General features: G+C 47.6%; 15 protein-coding genes across 15 annotated transcripts; 9 read left to right on the top strand and 6 right to left on the bottom strand.

Annotated features, from left to right (window-relative positions):
• Positions 1-702: 702 nt before the first annotated feature.
• Positions 703-1,188, top strand: LTR84_009725 (uncharacterized protein; the record flags this gene model as incomplete). The annotated part of the gene is made up of 1 exon (XM_064853264.1): positions 703-1,188. The coding sequence occupies one exon, from the start codon at positions 703-705 to the stop codon at positions 1,186-1,188; it is 486 nt and encodes a 161-aa protein (XP_064709663.1).
• Positions 1,189-2,105: 917 nt separating this feature from the next.
• LTR84_009724 (uncharacterized protein) lies at positions 2,106-2,531 on the top strand (the record flags this gene model as incomplete). Its single annotated transcript, XM_064853263.1, has 1 exon — positions 2,106-2,531. One exon carries the CDS (start codon positions 2,106-2,108, stop codon positions 2,529-2,531), a length of 426 nt encoding a protein of 141 aa, XP_064709662.1.
• Positions 2,532-3,283: 752 nt separating this feature from the next.
• LTR84_009723 (uncharacterized protein) lies at positions 3,284-4,374 on the top strand (the record flags this gene model as incomplete). Its single annotated transcript, XM_064853262.1, has 2 exons — positions 3,284-3,791; positions 3,845-4,374. 2 exons carry the CDS (start codon positions 3,284-3,286, stop codon positions 4,372-4,374), a joined length of 1,038 nt encoding a protein of 345 aa, XP_064709661.1.
• A 284-nt stretch (positions 4,375-4,658) lies between these two features.
• LTR84_009722 (uncharacterized protein) lies at positions 4,659-6,374 on the bottom strand (the record flags this gene model as incomplete). The annotated part of the gene is made up of 3 exons (XM_064853261.1): positions 4,659-4,667; positions 4,811-6,182; positions 6,367-6,374. The coding sequence occupies 3 exons, from the start codon at positions 6,372-6,374 to the stop codon at positions 4,659-4,661; spliced, it is 1,389 nt and encodes a 462-aa protein (XP_064709660.1).
• A 960-nt stretch (positions 6,375-7,334) lies between these two features.
• Positions 7,335-8,337, top strand: LTR84_009721 (uncharacterized protein; the record flags this gene model as incomplete). Its single annotated transcript, XM_064853260.1, has 2 exons — positions 7,335-8,195; positions 8,266-8,337. The coding sequence occupies 2 exons, from the start codon at positions 7,335-7,337 to the stop codon at positions 8,335-8,337; spliced, it is 933 nt and encodes a 310-aa protein (XP_064709659.1).
• Positions 8,338-9,638: 1,301 nt separating this feature from the next.
• On the top strand, positions 9,639-11,495 carry LTR84_009720 (uncharacterized protein; the record flags this gene model as incomplete). Its single annotated transcript, XM_064853259.1, has 4 exons — positions 9,639-9,923; positions 9,969-10,210; positions 10,264-10,627; positions 10,680-11,495. The coding sequence occupies 4 exons, from the start codon at positions 9,639-9,641 to the stop codon at positions 11,493-11,495; spliced, it is 1,707 nt and encodes a 568-aa protein (XP_064709658.1).
• A 312-nt stretch (positions 11,496-11,807) lies between these two features.
• LTR84_009719 (uncharacterized protein) lies at positions 11,808-13,658 on the bottom strand (the record flags this gene model as incomplete). Its single annotated transcript, XM_064853258.1, has 1 exon — positions 11,808-13,658. One exon carries the CDS (start codon positions 13,656-13,658, stop codon positions 11,808-11,810), a length of 1,851 nt encoding a protein of 616 aa, XP_064709657.1.
• Positions 13,659-15,320: 1,662 nt separating this feature from the next.
• LTR84_009718 (uncharacterized protein) lies at positions 15,321-16,448 on the top strand (the record flags this gene model as incomplete). Its single annotated transcript, XM_064853257.1, has 1 exon — positions 15,321-16,448. The coding sequence occupies one exon, from the start codon at positions 15,321-15,323 to the stop codon at positions 16,446-16,448; it is 1,128 nt and encodes a 375-aa protein (XP_064709656.1).
• A 217-nt stretch (positions 16,449-16,665) lies between these two features.
• On the bottom strand, positions 16,666-17,278 carry LTR84_009717 (uncharacterized protein; the record flags this gene model as incomplete). The annotated part of the gene is made up of 2 exons (XM_064853256.1): positions 16,666-17,179; positions 17,271-17,278. The coding sequence occupies 2 exons, from the start codon at positions 17,276-17,278 to the stop codon at positions 16,666-16,668; spliced, it is 522 nt and encodes a 173-aa protein (XP_064709655.1).
• Positions 17,279-17,505: 227 nt separating this feature from the next.
• LTR84_009716 (uncharacterized protein) lies at positions 17,506-18,666 on the bottom strand (the record flags this gene model as incomplete). The annotated part of the gene is made up of 1 exon (XM_064853255.1): positions 17,506-18,666. One exon carries the CDS (start codon positions 18,664-18,666, stop codon positions 17,506-17,508), a length of 1,161 nt encoding a protein of 386 aa, XP_064709654.1.
• Positions 18,667-19,300: 634 nt separating this feature from the next.
• On the top strand, positions 19,301-19,735 carry LTR84_009715 (uncharacterized protein; the record flags this gene model as incomplete). The annotated part of the gene is made up of 1 exon (XM_064853254.1): positions 19,301-19,735. The coding sequence occupies one exon, from the start codon at positions 19,301-19,303 to the stop codon at positions 19,733-19,735; it is 435 nt and encodes a 144-aa protein (XP_064709653.1).
• A 659-nt stretch (positions 19,736-20,394) lies between these two features.
• Positions 20,395-21,997, bottom strand: LTR84_009714 (uncharacterized protein; the record flags this gene model as incomplete). Its single annotated transcript, XM_064853253.1, has 2 exons — positions 20,395-20,805; positions 20,867-21,997. 2 exons carry the CDS (start codon positions 21,995-21,997, stop codon positions 20,395-20,397), a joined length of 1,542 nt encoding a protein of 513 aa, XP_064709652.1.
• A 751-nt stretch (positions 21,998-22,748) lies between these two features.
• LTR84_009713 (uncharacterized protein) lies at positions 22,749-23,192 on the bottom strand (the record flags this gene model as incomplete). Its single annotated transcript, XM_064853252.1, has 2 exons — positions 22,749-22,939; positions 23,018-23,192. 2 exons carry the CDS (start codon positions 23,190-23,192, stop codon positions 22,749-22,751), a joined length of 366 nt encoding a protein of 121 aa, XP_064709651.1.
• A 949-nt stretch (positions 23,193-24,141) lies between these two features.
• LTR84_009712 (uncharacterized protein) lies at positions 24,142-24,540 on the top strand (the record flags this gene model as incomplete). Its single annotated transcript, XM_064853251.1, has 1 exon — positions 24,142-24,540. One exon carries the CDS (start codon positions 24,142-24,144, stop codon positions 24,538-24,540), a length of 399 nt encoding a protein of 132 aa, XP_064709650.1.
• A 410-nt stretch (positions 24,541-24,950) lies between these two features.
• On the top strand, positions 24,951-25,485 carry LTR84_009711 (uncharacterized protein; the record flags this gene model as incomplete). The annotated part of the gene is made up of 3 exons (XM_064853250.1): positions 24,951-24,998; positions 25,093-25,216; positions 25,322-25,485. 3 exons carry the CDS (start codon positions 24,951-24,953, stop codon positions 25,483-25,485), a joined length of 336 nt encoding a protein of 111 aa, XP_064709649.1.
• Positions 25,486-26,569: the final 1,084 nt, after the last annotated feature.

The following is a 26,569-nucleotide window of genomic DNA, read 5'->3' as shown; positions in this document are numbered from 1 at the left end:
CTATTTTTTGTATCTCTGTGATCCGCAGGCTGTGATTATTCGAACGGTTCGTTGGTCGTATAATGATGAATTGATCGAGGTGACTTGCCACTAATGGAACTTCTTATATAAATGTTTCAGTATCTTCCTACGAAAAACCATGACTCCCATTAGTCCAATTACATGTAATAACCGTTCAACTTACAGTTATATTTAGGCCATAGCCGTTACACTGGGAAAACGATGCTACCCTCAATGGATGGAGGTTCAGCTCAGCGGCCTCGGCATGGACTGTGCGTTACAAGCTATTGCAGGCGAAGAATGTCCGTGCAGAAAATCTTGCTGCTCACAGGAGATTGAGAGACATGTCATAATGTGATTGGACTGCTAGTGATTGCTTACGATGAAATTCCAATAAAGGAGCTGGGCTCTGACAATCTATTGCTGGGCATTACGTTGAACTGTAAACTAACTTTCGCGGATGTTACGTTTCAGAGGAATGCTCAAATTACTAAGTAAGTTTCGTTGTGAAAACTGATGCTACTATGTATCATGTTGATTAAATTATTTCATAGACTGTCACAGCTACTTGCTTGTGAGCTGTGGCAATTCTAGGAACAGCGTAGGATCATGTGCAGCAGCTCGCCAGGCCAAGGACCGGTACCCGCGCAATGGTCCAAATTGTCATTCTGAGGCCTACAGAGCAAATCTAGATCTACTCATATGATTATTGACAGGGTGGCAGCAAAAGTGATGTGGTCCAAACGAATCAACAGGTTCGTCCTCACGAAGGCGGCGGCTGGTTCGTTGCCATTCATTCTTCGTCTGCCTGCTGGAGAATCGTGGCTGATCAAGCGTGCCCTTGACTGCGGCGCACATGGGCTACTAATGCCGATGTGCGAGACCAAAGAGCAGGCTCCATCAGGCGTATGCGCCTGCCGTCATCCAGATGTAGAGAGATGCAAAGATGGCTTGCGTGGCACTGGCGCGATGTTTTCTCCCGCCAATTTCAATCAAGATGGTAGTGTGTACCTGATGTATGCAAACCAAAACATCACCCTCAAGGCCCAGATCGAGGCTAAGAAGGCAGTGGACAATATGGAGGCGCTTGCTGCAGTTGATAGCAAAGATGCTTTGTTTGTGCGACTGATCGACTTGGCTTACTCGATTGGCTTCTTTTGCACTGACAAGACCATCCAAAGCATTTAGAAATCCAGTATGCCATAGCCTGAGTCTTAGATCTGGGTGAAGAGCAGACAAATATGTTGGAAATTTCGCTGCCGATGCCGAACCGGCTTTATTGATGCTACGGCAATTTTCCCTGCTGTATCCTTTAAAACAGTCTAGAACTCTGCTAACTCGTCATCAAATAAAGCTCCCTTGAGCTCAGGCAAAGTCACCTGAATTGACAAAAATTCGAAGGCCATGTCGGACCTAGAGCATTGATGATGACAGCAAGCATTCTTGACGCTTCAAACACAGCTTCTACTCGTCACACCCGACATACGGAAGTGGCACAATGTCTCAGCACTTAGTAAACATGCTCCTGAATACGGGCCAAGGCTAGGATATCTTCGCCGCTGAATATGGTGAACCAAGAGTCGAGTCCACAATAGAATGCAATAGATTGTATAAAGTTCGTACTATATCTATAGAAGCTACTAAAGTGCTTTAATTGCTACAATGAGGTTAAAGTTCGTACTATATCTGTAGAAGCTACTAAAGTGCTTTAATTGCTGCAATGAGACTAAAGTCCTCAGCTGTGAGAATGATTGCCATGAGCCACATTTATTAGGGACGATTGGTTCTTCCTATCCGCGGTCCGTGGCCGGTTATGTCCAAGTGTAGCCCACCGCTTCTCCGCTCCTCAGGATCTATTCCATTTAGAAGTAAGTCCTAATTGACTTTCCGTGGCCTACCTCTTGGATCAACGGGAATCTAGAAGAATGTTTGCAGGTGGTGCATCTGGTCAAAATTGAGATATAAACAGGACTGTAAGGACTTCGATCAATTCAGTGGAATATCAGTCGCGGACAAAACAACGTACAAACCGAACCCGAAATAGTTCATTTGACATATTTTTATCAAAGCTAGCCATCGGATCGAGCTAGACAACAGACACAAAAATGCCAGTAACACCCAGAACTGAGGCAACACGCAATCTAGCAGAGAAGTTCGTTGCTTACGTTGAAAGCGCCGATTTCGAGAAAGCCTACAGACTCCTCAACGACGATGGAAAATTTATTATGACTGGCCAAACTAAAGTTTCCGGGGTTTACAATGGTCTAGACGACATATTTACTCGTCTAGCCCCTCAATTAGCTGGCTTCACACAGCGGCCAGAGATCAAGGTCTCGGAGATTTTGGTGGATGGCGACAAAGCGTTCATCCGTGCTGTTGGTGTCGGCGCTGGGCAGTATGGACCTTATAAGCAGCCATATTATGGTTATTTCCTGCGGGCTGAGGGTGATGGTCTCAGTGAAATCGTCGAGTACCTAGATCCAGTCCAGCTTGAACTCGCGGTATTTGGGAAAAAGCTGGTAGATGCATGAGGTGCCGGGTTGAGGATATTGAGGCAGGATAATCACAGAAACATAAATGAAACTATAATTATCTGAAAATCGTTTCTCATAATTAAGGCAGTTTCAAGCAACTCGAAATCCTTGCTAAGGGGATCATGATAAGCTTTTCGACGACAGCCAGTTATAGATCTATGTTAATGAGGCGCGTCGTTGAGCTTGTGTGTCGGCAGAAGCGGGATTACCAGCCACCTAGCAGCCGTTGGAATTCGTGGATCACCTTGCAGCAATACTCTACCACGTAATCGTTCAGCGCGGCGGCATAGCGTTCGTGATCCACGAATTCGGTCATATACCGGGTGCTAGCAATTTCGTAATAAACTCCCCAGTACACCAAGGCAGTAAGTAGTCAAATGCTGTCGGCGGGCCTTATTGTCAAAACGCTTAGTAATTTCTACCCCAAATATCAATTTCGAGATCTACGGCTTTTTGGCTGTCATCCCAGCGCAATTGCCGAACTACCATGTGCTTGAGCAGCTACATTGAAACATGGCATCCCTTTTCAACGCATTTACGCAGATTTGGCTGAAGTTTCGGCGAATCTCACAAATGGAGCTTCAGGGAAAATCGGCGTACCAACAGTGGGTGCCTTCATAAATTGATGTTGACACCTCGATATGCCTATAATACTTCGATCGTACTTCCCCTCTAAAAGATAATCAGTACGCCCTATCCCAGCTTGGATCGTCTTTCTCCCTCCGACCGGATCACCTAAATCTTCAAGGATGTCCACCCAAACAGTTTACCGGCTTGCTTCTCGAGGCAAGTTCGAGAACCTTCAGCCAGTCCAAGAGCCAATCCCACAAGCAGGGAAATATGAGGTCCTTGTCAAAGTACGCAGCGTTGCCTTGAACTTTCGAGACATCGCCATAGCGAAGGATATATTTCCACTCCCTGTCAAGGAGAATCTTGTTCCTTGCTCCGACATGGCTGGCGAGGTCGTACAAGTCGGAGAGGGCGTCATAGATTTCTGTATCGGCGACCATGTGATAGCTCCGGTCAGTCTCATCGTTCTATATGGCCCGGTCAAGGACGAAGATCACAGCCTCGGTGGCTCTGTAGACGGTGTCCTGCGACAGTATATTGTATTACCAGCACATGCGACGGTTAAATTGCCACAGTCCCCTCACACCTTCTCCGACTGGGCGGCCACAGTGACCACGGCGTACACTGTGTGGAATGCTTTTTATGGCTGTCAACCACTGAGGCCTGGCCAGACGGTCCTACTGCTTGGTCCGAGAGTTCAAACACCAAATGCTTGATTTTTGTGCTGATCTTGTCTGCAGGTACCGGTGGTGTATCTCTCACTGGTCTCATCTTTGCGAAAGCAGCAGGTGCGACCACAATTATCACATCATCTAGCGATGCCAAGCTCAATCAAATTAAGCTGAAGTATGGCGTCGACTATACAATCAACTATAGAACGCATCCAGACTGGGCGACGGAGGTGAAGAAAATCACTGCAGGTCAAGGTGCTGACCACATTTTAGAGGTGGGTGGAGTTGGCACGATCGAACAGAGTCTTGAGTCCGTCGCCTGGGGTGGCGTTGTTTCCGTGATTGGCTTTCTGAGCTCATTGATGGATGACAAAATGCCAAATGTCACATTTCAGACGCTGGCCAAAGGGGCGATTCTTCGAGGTATTCTGGCCGGATCAAAACAACAACTGGAGGACGCTGCTAAGTTCATTGGAAAGCAAAATCTTTCAGTTCCAGTGGACAAAACGTTCCCCTTCACCCGAGAGGGTGTCATCTCGGCCTTTGAGTTTGTCGCCTCTGGAAAGCATGTTGGTAAAGTGTGCATCAATCTGGATTGATGTTTGCGATACTGTCGAATCTCGTCTTAATGATATTGTCAATCTCATAGACGTGGGCGCCCGAGAAAATTCGTGCCCACAATTGCGCAACTATATTGGCCATTAGCTCAATGCGGGATGTGTCACGGTCTGTATCATTCAATATCCGGCAGAACGATGTTTCGTTTATGATGTCAGTTAGAACCTCCAAGAGCCACTTCTCGCCTTTACTTAGCTCGCACAGACCGTGAGTGCTTATGGTCGTGGCAATAGTTCTTAGCCAACTATTGAGTAGGCTTGCACATTCATAACTGCTGAGTGAATGTTCAATACTCCAGAAAGGTATATAAGTGCGAGCAATCAATTCAACTCCAAGTCGTACGGGGATGGAAAGAGCGTGCGCCGCATGCAGAACAGCCTTACTGAGGTACCGAGATCCCCCAAGGTTGCAAGTTACTGGTCCGTGGGACAATGTCATATCTGAGAAAAATCCCTCGCGTGAATGGAAATCTGGCAGGAGGCGCATGTAGGCGATTCGGAATAGTGCCGTCGCGTTGAGTGCCAGAGGACCCTTAGACGACAAGGGATCAAGTGTGGATTCTGAGGTAAGTTCCCAGGACGATTGCCATGCTCTCAGTGCTCTTTCGAATATTTCCATCTTGTTAGGGCTCAGCATCTTGGTAGAGCTGCTGCACTCCATATCCATTTGCTGCAGTATACCATGGATGAGCACATAATTCGCAAATGCTGATAGATATGTAGCCTGCGAAAGTGTAGTACCTTCCAAGAGTGCAGACAGCAAGTCTTGAAATAAACATTCAACAGGACGAGGTGCTGCTAACCATTGCGTATGGCTTTTTGCTTTCCAAGCGGCCGCTGTTCCAGGCACGCAAACACCGATATCTTGATTGCAGAGTTTTGAGGGGTTACCATATGCGATTCGGTGCAAATTGAGGAGTGCATATGCAGCAAATATTGTTCGTCGTCTCTCCTCAGTTGTAACCCAGGCTACCCAATCGATGTTATCTGGCATCTCATCAGAGTCACAAGTCCTACTCTGCATGACGAGAATTGATAGCTGATGGCCCATTAAGATCGCCTCGGGTAGAGAGCTTGGACCAATCCATGATGCGAAATTTGTCAGAAGGATGTACGTTTGGATTCGCTCAAGTTCGTCTGGACTGTCATGCAGCAGATCTTCCGACTCAGATAGCAGTTCTGCTGATAGCTCAAGGTGCTCACGATTTGTCCACTCTCTCAGGACTGCCTTAGCTATCTTATATAGCTCCATAGCTTGGCTATGTTCAAATCTGAACAAAGAGCCAAGAGTCACGACCGCCAATGTGAGTCCAACACTGCGATGAACGATTGAGAAGCTGGTTTGATGAATGAACGGCAATTGCTCCTGACTGCATCGGAAAAAGCTTTCCAGGTTACGGCTGAGAACATTTCTTGATGGCAAAGACCTCTCAAGTGAGTTGCCCTTTATTTCAGCTTTGAGTCTAAGGCAGAAATCGTCGTATTGATTGGAGTTGATTGACCAAGGCACAGGTTGGACGTTGTACATGGCGTCCTCGCTTTGATCATCAATACAATCGAGTTCAGCCTCGTTTTCGTTGATATCTGGTAGATGAGAACTGAAGCGCGGGAAGCTGCTTACTCGAGCATGTTCAATGCTGCCATAATCATCTTGAGGGGAGAGATCCAGATCGAATACACTATCCGGAAGTAGGTATTGTGTAGAAAGTTCCAGATCCCACGAAAAGTCGAGGCTGGTCGAGGCAGATCCGGACACATCGCGCGCTTCTTCTTCATGTGTATTCAATGCACTGGAATCGGATATATGTGACAGGCTTTTATGGCGCTTGAGAAGGTCTCTGAATGGTATCAATATACGTGACTTGCATCTTCGTGCCATCTGAGACTTACTGTCTTGTAAAACCCTGCCCGCAAAAGCAGGCGAATGGTCGTTCATCCGTATCTAACCAACATTAGCCACCGCTTTTTTTTTACCTTTTCATTTAGTTCTTCGTACGTGTACGTTCATGCCTTAGCAAGTGTTCTCGCCGCTTGAATTGCTTGCCGCAATACCGACAAGGCGCCACAACCAACTTCGGCCTACCGCGAGTCATCGTGGAAGTAGCGTGGTGCGAAGCCGCGACAGCACTCCAGCACAGTACTTTCGCATGTTCTTTTCGGTTTACGGGGGGCGGTCCGGAAAATCTCCGTCAAGCGTAGTGATCTTGGTTGCCCATGGCACCACTCACTGAAGCTGACGAGGAAGGAAGAGTAGCAAAATTGCGCCAATTGTTCTGAGTTGGACCTCGGTTGCCCATGACTTGCCCAGAACACGCTTACCTAAACCAATACCTGGGTGAAATTGGTCACCTGACATGATTCTCATGGTCACGTGGAAGTTCCCTTTCCAAACCCCCTTTACTTTCAGCCTTGAAGTGTACTCGGTTGTTTCCTTGTTGCTTCTGATGACTTTGCGTAGCGTTGTACACTACGCCCACATGATCCGTCGCAAGATCTTGGCCTGAAATAACTGGGCCTTTGCTCTACCATGTTACTACTTAGTATCCATGGCTCCATAAACACCCCCATGCGCGCACCTCGGCCTCAGCCGGGCTACGTACGGGCCGCGGAAGTACTTCGTACAACCCACCAAGATCACTGCACCTGACGTGTTGGCAGAAGATAATAATTTTACCACTCAACAGCTATTAGTATAGTCGGAATAGACTTGAATAGGTGGTGAGCGAGAGCTGGCATTAGCAGCAAAGACTCTAACCTATTTCCACACGGATTTCAGACGGCCATATCGAGGTAAGGGAAAAAGAAGTGAGTGACTCCAATCATAGGTTGATAAGAGGACAAGATGTGCTCTGACATCGGGTTCATTGGTATGTGGATGCCCCGATTCCCTTGCTTGACGAGTGTATTAAGCAGTAATTGCTCTTTGAGCAGGCATAGGCAATATGGGGTTTCATATGGCTGGAAACGTGCGTAAGAAGATGCCACCTCTTGCAACACTGCACGTATTAGACGTCAACCACGAAGCATGCGAGGATTTTAAACTCAAGTTCGATGCCTACGGGCCCGTCAAAATCGCTAATTCAGCGAGAGAACTGGCTAGTCAATCCTCGACAGTGATCTCGATGGTTCCTATGGACGAGCATGCGCGATCCGTATATTTGGACCCAGATACGGGCATTATTGCCGCTACCACTGACAGTGATCGTTTGATACTGGAAAGCAGTACGATAAGCATAGGCACCACCCAAGAAATTGGGCGGCAGATCATGGGCTCTGGAGCAGGGTACTACATTGACACACCGGTTTCCGGAGGGGTTCGTGGTGCGGAAGCAGGAACTCTATCGTTTTTCTTAGGCCACTCTGTTCGCACAGATTCCATCACACAGCGTATCCGTGAAACAGTCTCATGGATGGGTGCTGCAGATCGTATCAACTTCTGTGGCAGCCTTGGTGATGGACTAGTATGCAAGATCGTGAACAACTACATTGCATTGACAAACATAGCTGTGGCTGCGGAAGGTCTAGCGTTTGGGCTGCGACACGGAGTTGACAAGAACATACTATATCAATCTGTTAAGGGCTCGAGTGGCGACTCATGGGCTCTGAACTTTTCCAATCCAGTCCCAGGTATCGTTCCGGAAAGTGCTTCGAGCAACGGGTTCAAAGCTGGCTTCACGTCACGACTATGCGCCAAAGACATCGCACTGGGCATCAAAGCAGCACACAGTGTTGGTATCAACCCGAGGATGGGGGAGATATCGGTAGACTATTTCGAGAAGGTGGATCAAGATCCACAGACCACGGTTAGTTCTCATAGGATCCGAACACGTTCAAGGTGAAAAAGTAATGCAATACTAACGATGAAGTCCTTAGGGTCTTGACGGTTCGTCTGTATGGCTTTATATCAATAATGAATCAAAGGGCTTCACAAGAGCCCAGCAGTAGTTGACTGTGATTGAATGAAGAGGTTCTGCTTCAGGCTAAATTATATGATTTCATAGGTTCTCATCCAGAACACTTAGTACTACTAGAAGCAGTACATTAATCCTCCGCCTTTCTTCTCCTTTGTGTGATGGATTAATATATCTCAAGAGGCGCATCCACCTTTCAGAGAGTATTCCTCTTGAGTCACGGGATCATACCAATCTAGTCCACCGAATGAAGTTGCTTCATGTGCCATAAAGCTGTTATCATCCGCACCGTGCCAATGAATGCAACCCGGGGGAGACCAAATAATGTCTCCTGTCAAAATCCGTCTAGGCTGTTCTCCCTGATCGCAAATCCATCCGGACCCTGCAACAACCTTGAGCAGTTGACCGCCCTCGTGTTTGTGCCAGTTTGTGCGCGCACAGGGTTCGAAGTGCACATGGGCTATAGTGATGTCTTTGCTTATTATTGCAGGAGTCAACCAGACATTCCCACCCTCAAAGACACCCATCTGTTTTGGGCCATCAATGGTGTTAGAGCCGTCCCTTTCGAAAGTAATCACGACGGTTGGTGGTGGTTTTTCTGTGGTGTCCCTTATTTTCACCTCGGACATTTTGGATAATTGAGGAAAACCCAGGTCTGTGCAACTTGGGGATTTGAAGCTTTGGTACCATAAACACTACGATTTCGAACTGATTGAAGAAAGAACAAGGCTTAATCTAGAGTTGACGTCAACAGACTGTCCTGTTCAGAAGAATCCAGGATTCGTTGAATGAGGGAAACCCCTCGGGCTGGGAACCATGAGCCGCGGCATCTAAGTAGTTAGTCAACCAGAACCCTATTGACCCATAACGAATCATCAAGCACTAGCAACATATTTCTTGAGCTATATTTCAAACCCCTTGGGACCAACTGAGAAGCTAGGTACCTTGCTTACTAAATATGCAAACTGATTGATCTTATTGCAAGTTGCTCATCCGCGGGCCGCGGACTATGTAGTCTTCAACATGGGGGTGTATTGTGCATGAGACGCTGTAAACATGATAGCAGGACAGATCCAAAACCAACACCCACGATCTATCTTGAGTATTCTTAGGCATGATCTCCAAGTGAATTAACACTCTGTTGTAAATACCAAGGGTGTCAGCTATAAGCAACAACCTAGAGTCTAGTAGCTGAATCGGAAGAACAATTTCGCCTTCCTTTTATTTCGAAAGCCATAATTTAGCTTTATTTCATATGTTGCCTCTGGGTATCTACTTGCAACATTCAAGTGTTTAGCTCAAACATCTGCACAGTATAGTTTGTCGGTATCTAGGATGGGCGAAGCAACCACAGCTTCTGAGGTGTTGGACACCTTTTCGCGAGGGACCAAAAACCCAGTTCCAAACTCACCCGCATATACTCCGCAAAGAGTTCTAAAGATTGTGACTGTTGGAGCTGGATTTTCTGGTCTCATATTCGCACATAAGCTGCAACACGAGCGGCCAGAGTTCCAGCAATTGACTTCACATAAGATCTTTGAATCTAGAGGTGATGTTGGTGGAACTTGGCTCGTGAATAAGTATCCTGGGGTCCAATGTGATGTGCCTGCACATGTATATGTAAGTCTCTCCACTGCTTGGAGTTTAGCTTATTGAGTCGACTAGGCATTTCCATTCGACCCCAAACCTGATTGGGACCACTTCTACGCTACGGGGCAGGAGATACACAGTTATATCAAAGCCACGGTCAAAAAATGGAATCTTGATCGGGACGTACACTTGAATCACAAAGTACTGGAAGCTCTGTGGCAAGAAGACGTCGCACAATGGAAAATTACAGTTGAGAATGGGGAGGGTGCCTTCGTCGAATATGCCGACTTCCTAATATCAGGACAAGGAGTCTTGAAGTGAGAGGATAACTCGCTCTGAACTATTTTTGGCTAACATCAATGTCTTGTAGCAAGTGGCATTGGCCTAATGTGCAAGGATTAGAAAAGTTCAAAGGTCATAAATGCCACTCAGCAGAATGGGATGAAAATTACGACTACTCCCATAAAACAATAGCTGTGATAGGGAACGGATCCTCCGGGGTTCAGATAGTTCCCAAACTGGCAAATCTGCCTGGAGCGAAGGTGATCAGCTTTCAAAGAAGCCCTAATTATGTCTACTCAAGATCTGCTCCGGCAAAACTACTTGACCGTGACGACCTCGCTCAAAATCCAGCATATACCGAGCAGGAGAAACAAAGGTTTCGTGAAGACAAGACTTTTCACCGAGAATACCGCCAAAAGATTATCCATAGCATCAATTCGATGTTCAAAATGGTAAGCTGTGAGAGCACACACTGGAGCTTCAGGGGCTGACCGTGGTGCTTAGTTTGTGAAGGGATCAGAGGAAAATATCAAAGAATCGGAGCTGGCACGTCTACAAATGGCCGAGAAACTGCATCACGACCCTGAGTTGTGCGATAGAATGATACCGAACTGGGGATTAGGCTGTCGGCGCATCACCCCAGCGGAAGGGTATCTTGAATCCTTCTCGAAAGACAATGTCCAATTGGTCTTTGACACAGTGTCGGGGGCAACCGAAAACTCTGTGGTGACGGCAAGTGGCAAGTCTTACGAGGTCGATGTTATTGCTTGTGCCACTGGATTTGATGTTTCTTGGAGACCACAGTGGCGCATGATTGGAAGAGATCAGGTAGACCTGAACGTGGAGTGGGCGGTCGACCCAAAGTCATATATCTCGCTGGGCGCAGCGAACATGCCGAATCATTTCATCTTTCTCGGTCCGAACGCTGTTGTCACCCATGGGTCGCTCATCGAATCTATCAACTGGACGGCTGATTATATTTTGAAATGGCTTTATAAAGTGACGACTGAGGACATCAAGTCTATCACGCCCAAGTCGGATGTGATCAATGAGCTTATCGAAAAAGGCAATAAAATTCATGATACCCTGGTATGGACTGATAGCTGCTCTAGCTGGTTCAAACGGAATACCCCTGGTGGCCGGGTGACAGCCGGATTCGGCGGCAGCGCGCTGCTGTTTCGCAAATTGGTTCAAGAGATCCGACCTGAAGATTTTGACATCCAATATCAAAGCACCAACCGGTGGTCCTTCTTGGGTAACGGCTTTACGGATCATGAACTAGATCCGAAGAATGACTTGGCTTTTTACTTGAAACATTGATTTGAATGCTAGAACAATGGTGAAGCAGCATATTTCATAGCAAAACAGAGGCAACCAGCCTTGCTCAGGAGTCTTCCAATGGCTACAAATAGGCTTCTTCAGTGGTGACATTTGTTCTCAACTCAGTCGAACAGAATTGACGACACGTTAACCTTGTGGGCAATGGTATCTAAACTTGCACGTGTTTGAACCTGGTCAAAACCAGATAACGACACATACTCCATAGCGGTCGAGGCAAGCATTGAGTATTGTTGTAGAATTTGTGTGGTGTATTTATATAGTATAGCAAATCAAGTAGACTATAGCACGCTTTCAACCTCCACCAGTCCCGCTCCAGCTCATGACATCTAAGGTCTCACAGGGGTTCGGAAACTCGAGCCAGGCAATATCCGGGCCTAGAAAACTCATCAAATTATCAGGCAACGGCTGGTCCAAACTCAGTCCAGGCAAGAAGGACTCGTTAAAGCCGAATGGCTGGCGTGGCGAGGGAAACACTGGTATGTGGGACGTGCTTGAACTTCCGTTGCTGAAGCCCTCCGTGTCTTGCTTTCTCGAGCTATCGGTTGTAGCCAGGATATGATTTGTGTGTAGTTGATCTTGAGCATTGACATCGTCGCTGATCGAAGCTTCATTGCTCCTTTCCAGACTGAGGCTGTTGGAGTTACCCTGGAAAGGCGTCACGTCAATCTTGCGGTGGAATTGTTGATGTTTTAAACGAAACATAATATAGTCGATAACTCCAAGTCCCCATAGCCCTCCGGCCTGTTGATCTGCAAATGCATGGAAGATCGCCCGGCATTGCTCCAGTTTCTTGCGCGCCTCGGATTGTACCACTTGTTCAACAGACATTATGTCAAAAATATGACTAATGCTGGCGAGAATCAAGCAGCTAATACAAGTTGCGGCAAGTGATTCGACAAGGTCTTCTTGGTAGAAATCCATGGCAATTTGGGTCATCTGCATGGCGGCAAACCTAACTAGGACTCGAGGGGGATCTGGCACGGTGCTCTGCGTAATGTTGACCGAGTGCCCTGTTGTATTCATTGCACCCATTTGCGGCCGATGCAATATCATCACCGTCGCGTAATACATCATTGATAGTAGTCCTCGATGAACTTGTTCAACTCTTTCAGCCCCATCGAGGTTTGACAGCAAGTTTGAGTCGTGCCATAGATCATCGGGGACTTCTCTCCTCCATTGATCGAGTTGAGCTTGAAACATTTTTAGCTGATTAGCCACCGAAAGATTTCTGTCACCGCCGATGCTGTCCATCCCCTCTAACTGCTCACTGGAATACAGAACGGAACTTTTGCCCGAGCCAGATTCAGGGTACGCAGCTTTACAAATCTTCCCAAAGATGCTGACAAGCTTAAAATAATGCACACAGATTCGAGCGAGAGTTTGTTGCTGACAGAGACTCTGAGAATTGGACATTTGAATGATGGCGGGCATCGGATTGAAGTCGAAATCCTCAATCCCAATCATGCTAACATTATGGCTGATGTCTGTAATCCTCGGACAGCGACTCAGAGCGAACGAGCAGATGACATCGCGAGTTGCAAGACACCACCATAGCCGTCTGCGGAAGCGATTGATTGACGACTTGGTGCCCGCTGCATCAAGCGAGGCTTGATGCAAACCAATTACTCGGGATAGCGACAACGCTACCCCTATCCAATGCCAGCCGTCTTTATTCTCATTTGGACCCTCAAACCAGAAGGTCCATAGAATGAAGACTTGTATCAGGCATAACCTGTCAGTTTCATAATCAGCATCGTAAAGTAAGCGCATCTTTTTATGGATAGATTTTCGAAACACCCGACGCGATAGGAACCCAAGCTTGCGCAGCAGTTTGATATCGATCCAGGTACTACCAACGAATATAATCGCATAGATGAGTAAGAGACTCATCTTTTCCTTCTTTTTGTTCCCGTCTTTGAGCATCGGGGTAACTGTAACCGGATCTATAACCGGGTATATTGGATGGATATGTTTGAAATAAGATCTCAAGCATGCGTCTTGGACATCCGAGTCTGGCAATGCAAAAACCCCTTTCTTCTGGAGGTAGTCAAGGTCTTCCACTTCTAGTGATGGAGGAAATGGCTTGATATAGTTGGGGATGTCTGCCAGGAAAGAACCCGAATGCGGGGGTGTTTTGCTCATCGCGGGACCGGACTGGGAGAAGTGGCTGTATGTGCTTTGAGACGGTGGAAAGCTGCTATCGTGTCCATTGGATGTCCAAATCCTTGGATCTTCTTTGGTTGCCAGCGTTAATGAAGGTGCCCTCTGATATAGCTAAATTTGCTTACCAGGTATTGACAATGTCTCTGTCCATCCGCTGGGAGATGTCTCAGGTGCAGGCACCTTCCCCTGAAGGTGGACGGCGTCCTCATGCTGAGAAGTAGATGCCCCAGATTCAGCATGTGTCTGATCAGAGTTTTCATTCTGCGAGATCGGGATTGAAACGAGAGACGGAACAATGATATCTTCAGATCCTCTCGGACGTATATATTGGCTCTGGGTCGAAGTAGATCTGAGAGGATTTGCGTTCTTCTTTGGCCTTCTCGGTGACAAAACGCAAGGTAGATTGTCAAAAGTACAATTAGAGCAAGCTCGGCCACCACGAGCATCGCAACGGACCTTCTTCGATCGACATAGCTCACATGCTGCCCGTGCTCTCCTGTTTCTCTGCTGAGGCACGTCGCCTATGGCTGTTTGCAGCGGAGCACTTGTGGTGGACGTTGTGTCCATATTGGTACAATCTCTTGTGCTGGCGGTCTGGGTAGATGATGAAGACTGAGTCTGCTTCTAATGGGAAATGCCGCGCCACGGCTGTCGGGGCTAAGCAAGTCGTCGCAGGTTGATTTTCTACCCCAAACTAGCACTAATCCGAGGTTCCCCATGTTAACTGGTGTCCACCAACCCCGCAAAAGCGATCTTATATCAGGGCAAGCTCTAAGTGTTCAAAGTGACCCCTACAATAGGTTTACACTGTTAGGCCTACAAGCTAAAGGCCACCTAGTAGTCCCAAAGCACGGGTAGTATTCTCCTCTCCCTCCACGAATAATGTGGCTCTTCAAGGCAGAGGTTACGGGAGGTCAGAGTAGTCTCCGATGAATTCCAAAGCACATTCTATGAGCTCTAAATGAGACGGGTGTTTATTATCGAAGTCTGGGCGTAAACGCATCGGTAGGTTATCATAAACCGATGAAAAGATATCCTAACAACTAGTATCAAACTCGAGATCTCAAAGCGAATACCAAGTACCATAGGCAGTTAAAAGCATTGCTACAAACAATCATTGTACTCGCAACAGATAGTATCCGCGGCGAACATCATCTGCTACTACCAATCAAGCCGATGGGCAAAAAGATAGTCCAGTGGGAAGTGTCATGTCTGGGTGCCGGCGAACCGAAGTGCGGATCAACCAGGAGGGGGCCGAGGGGTAGAATACTTACCCCAACCACGAGATGATTCACCCACCCAAGACTTTCGGGGGCTCACCTGTGATGTCGAGACGTTCAGCCTGGGGTGGTCTGTGTTGATGACGTTGGTATTGACTAGCTAGACATTCGGTCCGCGGAGTTGACTGACAAATAGAATATCTACTGGCAGCGTCGAGATTCGTTGTCAGACCTGCCAAATAAAGTGTCAGTGGCACGCCTGAGGATAGGCTTGAGGGATGCAAAGATTGATATCTTGTAAGAAATCAGGGAACGAGGTATGATGAGTCTGGCGCTCAAAGCTTTCTTTGTCGTTATCTAGGCACTAGTCCCGTGCTTCAGGAGCTTACATCTCACATCTTATTGCCACATATCAGCAATCATGACATCTCAGAACCGCGCTCTTCTCTATGAAGCTATCCCAGCCCCATCTCTGGACCTGCCGGCGGGAGCCACTGCTAAAGTCCAGATCATCGATTCCACTTCCAGAATCCATGCTCCTGTAGCTGGATTTATGAAGCCAGCGATTCCAGGTCATAGCCATCTTCAAGCACCAGCTTTCAGTTTCTTGGTCGAACAGCCCTCTTCGTCTCGAAAGATATTGTTTGATTTGGGACTAAGGAAGGACTGGCAAAATTTACCGCCGGCGATTATTGACAGACTCAGTCCGCCTGACTGGGCCCTTGAAGTGCAACAGAACGTTGCTGAGATTCTGCAGGACAATGGGATTGACGTAGCAGGAGGCGCGATTGAGGCTGTTGTCTGGAGTCACTGGCATTTCGATCATACCGGTGACACAAGCACGTTCCCCAGTAGCACAACACTCATTACCGGAGCTGGGGTCCGAGATGCTCTTCTGCCAGGTTACCCCCAAAATCCGGAATCGCCTCTATCGGAGAGCGACTTCGCAGGTCGCGAGCATAAAGAAATAGATTGGGAGCGGGAGCCTATCCTCAATATTGGCAAGTTCAGGGGATATGATTACTTCAAAGACGGCTCGTTCTACCTTCTTGACGCCCCGGGGCACGCCATTGGCCATATTTGTGGACTAGCTAGAGTTACTTCAACTCAGGAGGGCGATGCTGAAGACACATTTGTTTTCATGGGTGCAGATACAGCCCACCATGGTGGCGCCATTCGGCCAAGCGCGTATCTTCCTCTTCCCCAAGAGATCAGTCCGTCGCCTCTGCCTACAAAGTATGCTTCAACTTGCCCGGGTCATATCTTAGAGGCGGTGCATCCTAACAAGAAGGGAAATGAGCCATTTTATCAATTGAATGATACCATGTCTCACGATAGAGACCAAGCAGTCCATTCTCTTGAGAGCATGCAAGATTTCGATGCGGTTGACAACGTCTTCGTGATCATCGCACATGACGATTCATTGCTGGACCCACAATTCGGAATGCGTTGGTTCCCACATGGGGATCTAAAGGATTGGAAGGTTAAAGACTACGCTACCAAAGTACGATGGGCTTTCTTGAAAGACTATGAAAAGTCCATCCAGTAATGAGGTTCCATGAGGCGTAATTGAAAAGTCGAGCATTAATTGGGAGCAGATATATACAAAAGTCATCTTAACCATCTCTATTGTCATGCCACTAGTGTCAAGCGAAGACTTTCTCGGATAACGAGGCAAAAACGGCTTCATAATAACATCAGATGTAGATCAGCACCGCCCAACACCGAAAAGGTATCCGAATGTGAGCATGTGCTTGAAGTTCTCTTTAGTGAATTTCGCTGACAGCAAACGAGCGAAACTCTCGTACCGCAGCAAGGCGATGAGGTTGAATCAATTTGATATACCCTTCGTCCTCCAGAACCATTTTAAATGAGGCGAAGTTTTCGAACCTCACCATAACAATGAAATCCCATGATTCACCTTCCTGTGGCCCGGCGATCAGATTTGTGTGGGCTTTACCCAGGAAGAGAACTGCAGGATTTTTCACCCCTAGCTCAGTTGCTCGCTTTCCAAATGCCTGCCTGTAAATCGTGTAGGCTTCAGCGCCCGAGATAGGATTTGATGGAGAGCCTTCAAAATCATTATCGTACTGAGCTTCCGGCTTAAAGTTCATCATGTTCAACATAACGTATGGTTCATTCTTTGGGATGAGCTGTGACGCCGCATGAAGATCGCCCAAACCACCTTCAGTTCGCGGAGACATGCCGATGTTTGAGGTCAGAGCAAGCTGAGAGGTCTGAAGATTGTGCGAGGCCATAAAATCAACCGCAGAGTTCGGTCTCATTATATAAGAACACTAAGTAGGCATAGGCCATCCGGAACCAAAACATCAAGATCCTCGAAGTTCCGGTTACCTCTGGGGTTAATCACCGGCACATTGTCGTGGATTAATAACAAATATGGAGATTTTTGACTGGGTAGCCGGGCCGCGGATCTGAAAATGACTAGTTATTGGCGCGTTAGTCATTCAGCTGAGGCATCCGTGATCTCCAGCATATTGATTTCAGCTTTGCCCGATTGTCTATCTGTTACAGGATAGCGAATGACTGAGTACACCCTCGAACAGATCCCATACGTAGAAGAGTATACCGAAGTCGGCAGGTGGTCACCATAGGCTCCTGACGAACTCTCTGACACAATCGAACAACTCCTTGTCTTGAGATAGGATGTCTTTTCCTGGGTCCAGTCGCAAAGATCTTGCAGCGATAATGTCTAATTGGTCCGTCCCAACCTCGTACTCCGTCAATGTAGTCTGAAGGCCCAAAAGGTCTACCAGTTGCAGGATACGATCTCCAACGCTATCGCAGTCTTGTATATTGTTGCCCGACTGCTTTTCACCAATGTGAGGAAGTATCGCTGAAAGATTCCGTGCATTCTCTTTTTTCAGCCTTGCCACCAGCTTTACAGTTCCTCCCAGAGTAATGCACGATGTAACGCCGTGGGGGATTGCGTAGGGCGAACCGAGTGCGTAACCTAACGTGTGTGAGAGCATTAGGGCTGGTACCAGGTTCTGACCAAGAAAGCCTAAGCTCGCGTACGCCGCTAGGAATAACCCGGTGATCACATCCTCATTCTTAGGGTCAGTTTTGTATTGTGGCAGTAGTCGAAAGAGCTCTGAGATGGAGCTTAAAGTCATCATTCGAGTGGGCATTTTTGTTGTACACGGTTGATACTGAATCTCGACTGCATGATCGAGGGCACGAATACCTGTAGATAGAAACAACCTGGGCGGCGTGTGAAGACCGAACTTAGGATCATAGAAGATGTATGAAGGGTAAAGCTTTGGATGGCTCACACTCGTCTTGACACCGTCGTATCCTGTGTAGCCTGCGATTATAGTACACTCAGCCGCAGATAAGGTTGTGGGTATTGTGATATGGGTCAACCATTGTTGGGTTTTTTGATGAACCCGGAAAATGATGGCTTTAGCGCTGTCAATTGGCGAGCCACCACCAACGGAGATAATGGTATCAATCGCATTGTGTTGCGTGACCAACTCAGTCAGCTCTTCGAGTTCTGTAGCACCTGCATGTTGCTTAATACCACTGAAAGTACCGGCGTGGTTTTCTGGTCCTAGCAATGTTTCAAGGTCTGCGATGAGTGGCGTTTTCGTTGCAAGTGAACAGCCTGTGACGATGAAAGCCTTCGAAGTTTCAGACCGTAACACTGAACGAATCTGATTCCTAACCACATCTGGCCCGTAGTAAAGCCCTCCTAAATTATGAGGCCTATACAACCCGATCAATGGTTGAAGTGATGCTTCCATAATTGTTAGCCAGTATGTCAGGTGGCAGCTAGAACGCCAATCCTGACTATTGGTCTTGACAGTCCGTGTATGGCTTTCGAGAGCAGCACCAACTGTTTTTGAACGTTATGTATCCAAATAAGCCACGCGGGAGAATATACTCCGTTCCAGACGCGTTCGTACTATTGACCAGTTGTACTCCAAGTCACACATTGAAATTAAGGTGACACAGCGCTTTTCTCAACTTGTGGAGCCCCTGGTCCGAGCACAAGCGTACCCCGGGATCCGCGGCTGTCAATGTTATCCGGCAGTATGGTCCCCACCGCGATAACATTCGTTGCAATATTTTGGTTCAAAATGCCGCAACCCTCTGAAAGGATCCTCTAGACAAAGTGTCCCCGCGGTTTACCTAGTCATGTGTGAATAGTCTCGCTACTTCGCTCGGGATATTAAGAAAAGAGAAACACGCCTCGCTTCTCTCCAGCGCTTCCAGCATAAGGATCGCGCTTGATTCATTCTCTGAACAACCAGTGGAACGCATTCCTCATAAGCAAACGTCCACGGACTTGTAACTACTTAGGCATTCAGATAATCTCCTTTCCTACACATCATCCCATGCCCCAGGCATAGTCTCAAGAAGAGTCAACTGCCGACCATGTCAACGTCACAAACATCAACACAGAAGACTCGAATTCTCGCAGACAAATTCGTGGAATATGTTTCAACCACCCGATATGAAGACGCATATCGCCTCCTTAACGAAGATGGACAGTTTGTTTTGACTGGCCAGACTCCAGTCTCAGGAGTCTACAAGGGGCTCGAAGACATCTTTGCCCGGCTTGCACCTGCTTTATCTGGTTATACAGAAAGACCCACCATCGTCTTCTCAGACATTATTGTGGATGGGGATAAAGCATTCTTGAGAGCCAGTGGAATTGGAAAAGCCACGCACGGAGTGTATAAGCAGCCTTATTATGGGTATTATCTACGTGCAGAGGGAGATGGACTTGCTGAGATCATTGAGTATTTTGATCCTTTCCAGATTGAGTCTGCGTTCTTTGGGAAAAAGCTGGTCGATTCATCAGAATAGATAGAGTTCGTTTCTTTGATGAAGCTACAAGCATAATCTGTTTGGTTAACATATCCCCGTCTACTATGAAAATTGAAGAAATGTAACTGGCGGCCGCCCTTTCACGAAATAATGAAGGCGAATTAGCAACAACGATGTGACTTTAGATAGCTCGTCTTATGTCGTGACTTTCGCTATGATCTATAGAGTCGAACCCACTACATGTCAACAAAAGTTAAGGATGAAACACTTGCCCCAGTACAGGAATGGTTAGATCAGTATTCCCTCTCCATACTGATAGAAGGAAATAAGTGGATTAGGCATCATTGTATAGCTAAGGACGCGACATGAAAAACTAGTATTAAGATACCACACGATTTACGAACACAGTATATTTGTGCTTAGACTAAGGCAGTATTAAACTCCAAGATATGACATGCGTGTCCAATCTCGAGCTGTATACGAGATGCTCGATTGCCGATTTGAGACTGCGTATAAGTGCTGCAGATTCGTGTATGACACTGAGCGCAGTTTATGGACTAGAACTGAAGGATGCCCCTCGCTTAAAATTTCAATAGGGGTTGGCCAACATTCTTCTCTGAACTCGAGCACTAGGCAGTGGCAGGCAGGTGCCAATCCATTTTCTTCCAAGCAGAAGCATTGCAGCGAGATTCTGGGCTCTAATCTTGCCCAGAAGGCGTGAGTTTCTCCGCTGGTCTTTCTTTCTCTGCATATTTGACCTCAGCATCATGAACGGAGAGCACTTCTTGTGGATAACGGGCCTCGTCAACGTGCTCAAATTCATCACCAAACAATGCAGCAATATCTTCCAGGGGCATTTGTCTTGTGTTTGGCCAGAAAAACAGGATTACAAACGCCATGAATGTACCTGGCACGATGAAGGCAAGATAAAATTTCCATCCAACATGAGCGAAAGCCATTGGTGCGACCTGCAGATACATGATATTGATAAGGCATAAGGCTGAAATACCGATACCTATTCCTTTAGCTCGGAGATGCGTTGGGAAAATCTCCCCAAGATAAACAAATTGAACACCTTCCAGCGTGGCCTCAAAGATGAGAATGTAAACCTATTGTAATACCCGTCAGTGAATGCAATTGTCAGGAGAATTGGTATGGGAAGAAATATACATAGAAGATTGCCACTGCTGCCTGAAGCGCACTTTGGTTCGGATTGGCCAAGGACTCGGGAGTTGTAGCGTAAGTAGCCACTAGAGCCGCTTCAATGGCCAGCATAGCTAGAGATCCGAGGATCCCGCCAGCAATAAGTGCTGGCCGTGAGACAAGGTCGACAATGAAAAGAGAGATCAAACCACCAGCCAATCCGACCATGATCCAGCCGCCTTGATAGATGATTTGTTTATTGGTATCGAATCCGAGTTGAGCATATATGAGGGCACCATAGTTAACGATCACCAAGGGTCCAGTCAATTGCGTCGAAAAGGTTGTCAAAACTGCCAGAATTGTTCGTTTTCTGTAACTTGGCTTGGTGACCATGGAAATATATGAACTTTCCAAGTTCGCATCGTGTTGGATTTGTGCATGGATTTGCAAGAACTCGCTGGCGGCTTCTTCCGGGCTTTCCAGTCGACTCAAGACCCGTTTTGCCTCGTCGTGCCTTCCTTGGCTGATCAACCATCTTGGACTCTCAGGAAGCCAGTAGAGACAACAGAGAAGAATCAAGGCCGGAAGAGTCCCTAGTGCGAGTGGAGCCCGCCATTGCTTGCTGTCGACATCACCAGGCCGAAGATGGCTGAAGCCATATCCAACCCAAGCAGCCATAACACCACCGAGCAATATGGATGCGCCATTGACATTGACAAATGATCCTCGAACATTCGGAGGAACAACCTCACTGATCCATAAAGTCACTGCACTGACGATCATGCAAGAGGCCGCGCCAGCAAAGAACCTGAAAACGATAAACATGCCGATGTTAACTGAGCCTGCTAGAAGAGCGGCGGAGAAGACTGATAAGGCAGCTGGAAATGCTATACCAACTCGACGACCCCAGCGATCGGCGAAGAAGGAGACAAGCAAAGATCCCAGACATCCTCCGGCTTGAAACAGGGAGCCTGTCAGACCAATCAGGTCGTTGGCATCGGGGCGCCCTTCAAGCTTCATGTAGTGGTAGAACGACGGCTCTGCTAAAGTTGAGGAGAGCACAAACGCGCTGTAGCCGTAAGATACCGAGCCCAGTCCTGTGAGTGCTGTAAAGATCATACTAATCGCCTTGAAGCGACGCTTCGTGGGTTCGGCCATCTTGGAATAGTTGAGATACGGGAATTATGAAGTGTATGAAGGACTTTTGCCAGGCAAGTGGTATTTCCCTGAGGATGTAGTCAACGTCTGAGATGTGGTACATACCAACATTTAAATAGCGGACTGCGTTACTCCCTTAGGCTTGATCATCCATCTCGGAGACCCTTTTCAAAAACTCCATGAAATTTACCCCGGGGAAAAAATGAGTCCAATCTCTCCACACCATTGCTCTAGCCAGGCAAGGAGCACGCATACTCCAGTTTCCAGGAACCGTAGAGTTGGAAGTCTCTCCGCATTCTATGTTCAGCTTGGCAGCAGGGAGTAGACCGGCTAGCTGGACGCCTGGTCGCCGGTAACTTCGGCCGGTAACGGCAAGCCCTCGATTGGAGTTCTAAGTTCCGCGGGAACAGATGGTGGCTTTCTGACTTGCTCTCGAGAACGAGAATTCTCTTGATCTGTTGTCTTCATTGAGCGTCTGGTAACGGTCACGGACCGACTCAAGACTAACGAGTCCTCTACTCATTGTTCAAGGTACATCTGTCTTAGACAAGGCACGAGTGCATGGGTTATCCGGGGAACTCCCTAGACCTTAGGAAATGAGAACCCGCTGTATAAACTTAACAATGATGTACAAATGGCAAGTGTGCCTGAGAGTAGGGTGGCGGCGCACCCTATTACTCTGGTAATTTGTCAATCTCCATTATTGCTATCTGGTTATCTGGCAAAAAGTCGCAAGGCTTATTGACTCCTTCTAGTGAGCGAAGTAGATCGTCGTACACTGGAAGCCATCGTTCGTGATGATCAAGACTCTTTGGCGGTCCTTGAACACAGTGAAAGTCTCGAATCCATTATCCGCGGTACCAACAACCGCACCATCCGGCTTGGACACTGCATCAGGGGCAATATTGAAATTGAATTTCGTGCCGTTACCGAAAGTTACAGCTGTATGTTTCTAATGTTCAGTACTGTCACGAGAAGAAAAAGCATGAAGAACGATCCAAGGAAGGGCTCTCAACGCACTCTGTGTCTGCCCTGTCTCCCAAACCCCAAATCCAGCTTCAGTAACGTTGGTAATGTCGTCCGGAAATTGATTGTCATTTGCGCCATTTTGAAAATTCTTGTAGTAGGCCAGTGCAGTTTTAACCTGTTCACCACGTCTGCAGTCGAGGAAGTAGACGCCGTCACGATTTGGCATTTTGCAGATCACTTCGGTGAAACTAGTGGCTCTTATGTGTCGTTGGGGAGATTGTGTATCACTTTATTGACTTCAGAAACTGTGATGTGGATGAAGATTGAGACCAAGAGGCCTCGTGGGCATTGAGGCTTATATAGAACTCTCCAGCATCGTCCGATCAAATGATTGTCGCACGAGTCTGGAAAAGTACTGGCATATTGACAATGGTCCCAACCACGAAGCATACCAAGTCAACTTTGAAAGCATCTACAGGCGTTAGGTCGACGATCTTTCCAGTTACCTACCAGTAAAAAACGCAACTTACATCAGCTAGGTATCCTGTTGAGGTAGATGCAGCCACATCGACCACGTTTGATGCGACCATATGATGCCAAGTCTAATGCAACCACAGTATGCAAACACACAGGTTATGCATTAGTTCAAAATTTGGAGATTTGGAATTTGCCAACCACCCATCGTTAATGCGGATTATGCAAGACAGAATGGATACGAGCTCAGCAGCGATCCACTCCGCCGCACGATGCCATTTTTACAAGCATTCGGTACTTGACGCAAGCAGGCTTAGTGTGATCAAGCTTCCATGGCACTGATTTCTGATGGACGATAGCAGGCTATAATAGGTACCTTCCGTTAAGCGTATAGCTTGGAAGAGGACTTTCATCTGGTGGTGCTATCGCGTCAGCATCGCCTCGAGTTCTTCCTCCATTTGCAGGGGAACATAGCTGAGGCAATGAAACTGGCTGATGCAAGAACGTGTGTCCAAATGACATTTATTCCAGAGTCAAACTCAACCGTGATGACCAAGAGTGATAATGGAGTGGTGATTCCTACTCGGGAAAGGCGGGGTTTGCCACGTCCATTGGCTGGCTCATCAGGACATCGTTTTCATCCATGAAGGCAACATCTATGTCGACACAGGGGTAGGCCTCGCCATAACATATGAGTCAATATGCCTTACCTTGCACACATCTCCCTGGTGGTTCGCGAGTACGATGAGGCTATTGACTTCTTCGTCACCAAGCTTGGCTTCGCACTGGTGGAGGACAAGCAAGAGCCAAACAAGCGCTGGGTCACTATCCGGCCTCCAGGGGCGCCACCAGGTGCAACAACAATACTGCTCGCACGTGCCTCAAACCCTGAGCAAGAGGCTGTGGTGGGAAGTCAAACAGGAGGGCGGGTTTTCTTGTTCCTCGAGACGGACGATTTCCAAAGAGACTATGATCGATTCAACCGTAACGGCGTCGAGTGGGTCAGGCTGCCAGCAAAGATGGATTATGGAACCGTCGCAGTTTTCAAGGACTTGTATGGCAATCAGTGGGATCTAATTGAGCGAGCAAAGAGCTCTTAAGTCTCGATCAAGGTTGTGGCAGAGAGTCTGAATTGCACGTAAAGTTGACCGTCGACTTGCGGTTCGCAACGCTTGCACTTGCCAGCTAGAGGACGAAATCTGAGTACCTCATCGTCACACAGAGGACGAGCAGACCACTTGTCTTTTCGGGGGCTGTTGCAATCGAATTGGAAGAAGCACTAGGAGCCATTCAATCGAGCGTCGGCAAGCCAGCGTTTCAAATGACTTGATTTTCTTTAGCTATTGCGGCTGGTTGTCAGTGCTCCGCCCTAGTAAATCTCGACGCGTCAAGTAGAGCACACGTTGGCAGACGCGTCACTTCTGAGAAAGACCCCTCCTTATATCCCGCCTTCATGCAATAAATTGAGACATAGAGTAAATGCTGGTTTGTCAAAAACGACGAGCTAGCAATGGCGTCAATCACAGAGAACGATATGGACGCCGAAGCTCTTTCAAAGGTGAGGCACAACACAACCCCTCCAGGAGACCATCACCACCACCCGACCAGATAACAACCCATTCAAGACCCGCCGCTCACTAAATATTCCTTAGAAACTACGTTCGGCTCTCTGGTTCCACATCGGCAAAGTGGTCGATGAACAAAGCCTCTTACTTGGCGTCAATGCGACTCCGCAGTTCATTGGGAGTCTGATGGAATTGGTCTGGGCGCAGATTGGTATTATTGTCTTCTTGTACCTGCCAGAGTTCTGAGCCATTGCGAAGAATGCCACTCGGAAAGAACGGCGGACAATGAGTGATGACGAAACTAATTTTCACATAGGAAGCGCTGCAGTCGATCTTGAATCCTTCGCCAAGCACGCTGGAAGGAGTACAATCAAGACCGACGATGTCATGTTGCTGGCGAGAAGAAACGAAGGACTCGCGGAACTGCTGAAGAAGGAGCTGGAGAACATTGAAAGTTCGAAGCAGCAAAAGGAGAAATGAACGGGATACACACCTCCAGTTCAGTTCTCATAGCAGCATGACACCGGATCAACAGATCGGTTCCTTGTTGCACTCTACCAACTTCAAGTTAGGAGAACTTGATCAAATCTGATGCAGACTCAGATGCCAATTCGAAGGGACTTACTCAGCCCAGCCCCAGGCACTAATAGCCCGGCAATCCCATACCTACGTTCTATCACCTTTAAATCAGTGGTGTGGTGTTGTGAAGAGTGTGGTGGGCACTACAGCTAAACTATCAATATCGGCTGGACAGATCGCCTGCGTCCAGCCTCGAAACCGGCGCCTCCGATCACTCTGGGAATCTGAATGAACAGGTTAGAGGTGGTGAACAGGAGTCCGCTGTTGAGAAGCCATACGAAGGACCGTCATCGCACGATGGACACGTGCTGAGAGATGTTGATAGCTAGTCTTGCGTCCTGGTGGGGTTTGTGTATGATCTTGATCTTGGTCCATGTCATTTGACCCTCTGACAAGCTGGACCAACTCTTGGTCGATATATGAAAATGCAGGCCTCGATATGACGCACGATGGTGGAAGCATTATTCAGGAATGCGTCCTGTCACAATCCCTTTCAACAGACAGTAGTACAAGCCAAGTCTCCTCGGTGTTTTGAACATTGCGCATGTGTGCTTGAATTGTGTAGAAAGGTTTCTTCGGTGTACTATCAAAGTGTTACGAAAGTGATCAGTCGCTCTTAGGTCCAGATTGGCGAAGAGTATCTAAGTACTTTCACATTCACAATTGGCCCGAGTATTGCAGCCCGAGACCAGTAGTGATATTTGCGAAATTGCTAATGTTCTTCCTAGGCGGAGAAATTATTCCCCCGACGGTGGACGAGGACGGTCCATTTCGAGTCGTTCAGGACCCAAACAGAGATTGGGGTCGATCGATTCAGCCATGGAACGTCCATCGTTCGGCCGTATCTTGCCTGGAGTGCCCGCCCCCCCCCCATCTGAGGTAGTCCGGCGGTGGAAGTTTGTCCGTCCACCTCACATACTTCGTAGAAGCGTGGTAAAGGATCTTGTCACCTGATCATGAATCGCCACGCCCCAGAAAATCAATG

Source organism: Exophiala bonariae (assembly GCF_035927105.1).
Source record: "Exophiala bonariae strain CCFEE 5792 chromosome Unknown scaffold_4, whole genome shotgun sequence".
NCBI lineage: Eukaryota > Fungi > Ascomycota > Eurotiomycetes > Chaetothyriales > Herpotrichiellaceae > Exophiala > Exophiala bonariae.
The sequence above is the reverse complement of the archived record's forward strand: the minus strand, read 5'-3'. Positions and strand labels throughout refer to the sequence as shown.